The sequence below is a fragment of the Zingiber officinale genome, chromosome 1B, assembly GCF_018446385.1.
Source record: "Zingiber officinale cultivar Zhangliang chromosome 1B, Zo_v1.1, whole genome shotgun sequence".
In the NCBI taxonomy this organism is placed as follows: Eukaryota; Viridiplantae; Streptophyta; class Magnoliopsida; order Zingiberales; family Zingiberaceae; genus Zingiber; species Zingiber officinale.
The window spans coordinates 103631019-103633270 of NC_055986.1; the positions used below are offsets into that span (position 1 = coordinate 103631019).

Sequence of the window (2252 nt, forward strand, 5' to 3'; positions counted from 1 at the left end):
GTTCACAAGAAACAAATCATCTAAAGAGGTCAATGCATGAAAACAAAATTCAAACAGCACACACCTAAGTTCGCTAACCATTGAACCAAGTGTACAATAAGCAAGTGGATTACATTTGTTATTTCAATTTTTATTCAAAAATACGATAATGATGAATAAGGAGAAATGAATGAAGTGCTGATAAAGATTTACAACTAGGTTTTTTTACCAAAAAAAAACTTTTAATTAAATGGATTTGCCTCGTACAGTAAAAAAAATCTTATTAAAAGGTTTTTCAAAAATAATCTTAACCATGGTAAATTACATTCACAATAACTTTCTAAATAATGAAAGTATGATACCTGATCCTCAAGGAATAATCTTGGCGGAGTACACCATGCACCCCGATGGAATTGATTGAAAGAACTGGTGCTGCTTAGTCCAGTAAAAGAGCTCACTTGGGACATTTGCGGACTTTGCTGCCCACCAACAGCAAGTTGCTCCTGCTCCTGATCTTGCTCCCTCAAAGCAATAATGTAATCATAGGTGCTGATTCCCTGTAAGCGCATCCATGTAGAGTAGCATGAGCTAGTTAAAGTGTCAATTTTCTCCAGAATTGATGAATAAACAACACCATATCGTTCAAATTCTACTATTTGTTTTCCACTATGGAAAATCTATCAGTTAAATAACAAGCTGTAATAGTTCAGTTGGATAATAAGTTTCAGTAATGCTCAGTGTATGGATGAATGCAAAGAATTTGAAAATATAAAAGATATATTCCTTGAAATAGAGATATTTGACCGGATACATAGGTTTGTTTTATATAAATGTAGGAGCTGTGTAACTGGTAGTGTTTGCTGTGTCACAAGTAGAAATATGAAAGTAGTGTACCTTTTTTATTAAAAGAATATGGAAGAAGAAAAGTTGTGCAACTGGAAGAGTAGCAACCATGGCTAATAAAGTGCACACAGCCTGCATTATAGAGACATTATCAAATTAGTATCAGAACCTTGAAAAATCCTCATTATGATGTGTGATTTTCATTCATTTTCTCTTCTGAGTACTCACCACCACAATGATAAAGGGTGCCAAGGAAAAGCTACTACCCAGCTTTGAAACAATTTCAGCAGAAAATCTCCTTCTCTCAACAAAACACAGTATCAGCACAAGCATCCCAACAGCCCACTGCAGAATAAGCTGGCCCAAGGTGCACAAAGCATGGAGACCAATCAATAGTCAATCAGAATGAAAAGGACCTGACATAAAATGCATTCTATGTATCAGGTCCTTCACGTACTAAGAAAATAGTATCTTCTAAGTTGATGCACACAGATGATAAATCTACACTAAGAAAATAGTGTCAATCACTATGATTAATGAATACAACTATTGGAATGGTAGGAAATATTTGTGCTTACCAAGAGAAGAGCAAACACCATGAGGATGAAGAACCTTTTGTAATTTTTTCTTCCTATGCAGTTATTGATCCACTACAAGGAAAGATGAATACTGCATATTACTACAAGATAACAAAACATATAAGGTTGTGAATGGAGAAAACCCTCACCCTGCAATGATGATCAAAGCCATCAACGCATTTGTCACAGACTCTACAATGCTTACTATATTTTAGAACCTGCAATACAAACAGATAGAAATCATTAGAGAAAAACCAAGTTAATATAAAGCACATAAGAACTTTATTTTCTTGAAAAGATTGTGTGGCTCATCGTAAATGAGATCTCTATCACCTTTCTCCCTAATAACCAATATTCTGAATTATCCATCTTTTATGGTTATGCATTTGTCCAAAGGCCATCTGATCAAGCAATCAAAAAAAGTAAATTACTCATCTTACTGTCCTATTCTTTTTAAGACATCCTACCACACCACATGAGAAGCACCCACATTGTTTTGGTTAGCCTAGAAATTTGCAACTTATCACCTCGAATCCCAACGGTGGCATCACTCTGAATTATTGCACAACTTCTCCATCCATAGCAATCCAAACACCAGAACACGAAATGGCGAAGAAATATTACCTTAGTTAAGATGGAAGATTAAAAGTATTGATCAGGAAGAGACCAACAACTTTAGAAGCCTCGAAGTTTTAAATTTTGTCCATGCTGGTTGGCACAGGGAAAAAAAATTCATTCCATCTGCCAACTGGCACACGAAAAAGAACAAAACTACTGGTATGCTCCTATGAACTGCACCACCGCTTGCCGCCTTTAACACCTCATGTGTTCCTCTTTGTCGGTTGAAACCTA

The 2252-nt window shown here is 35.7% G+C and overlaps 1 protein-coding gene across 1 annotated transcript; it reads right to left on the reverse strand.

The window, feature by feature from the left end:
• Window positions 1-221: 221 nt before the first annotated feature.
• On the reverse strand, window positions 222-1485 carry LOC122040618 (probable protein S-acyltransferase 22). Its single transcript, XM_042599993.1, has 4 exons — window positions 1401-1485; window positions 1051-1179; window positions 874-954; window positions 222-536 (listed from the first exon to the last, which is right to left on the reverse strand). Exons 1-4 carry the CDS (start codon window positions 1419-1421, stop codon window positions 222-224), a joined length of 546 nt encoding a protein of 181 aa, XP_042455927.1. The 5' UTR covers window positions 1422-1485.
• Window positions 1486-2252: the final 767 nt, after the last annotated feature.

Bases quoted from the DNA above. Each gene is read 5' to 3' on its own strand.
- LOC122040618 (XM_042599993.1), bottom strand. From the start codon at position 1,421: ATGGTGTTTGCTCTTCTCTTG. The intron at 1,180-1,400 runs GTAAGCACAAAT...ACCTTGGGCCAG, and splicing joins TGGTGTTTGCTCTTCTCTTG to CTTATTCTGCAGTGGGCTGT. The intron at 537-873 runs GTACACTACTTT...ATGCGCTTACAG, and splicing joins ATATTCTTTTAATAAAAAAG to GGAATCAGCACCTATGATTA.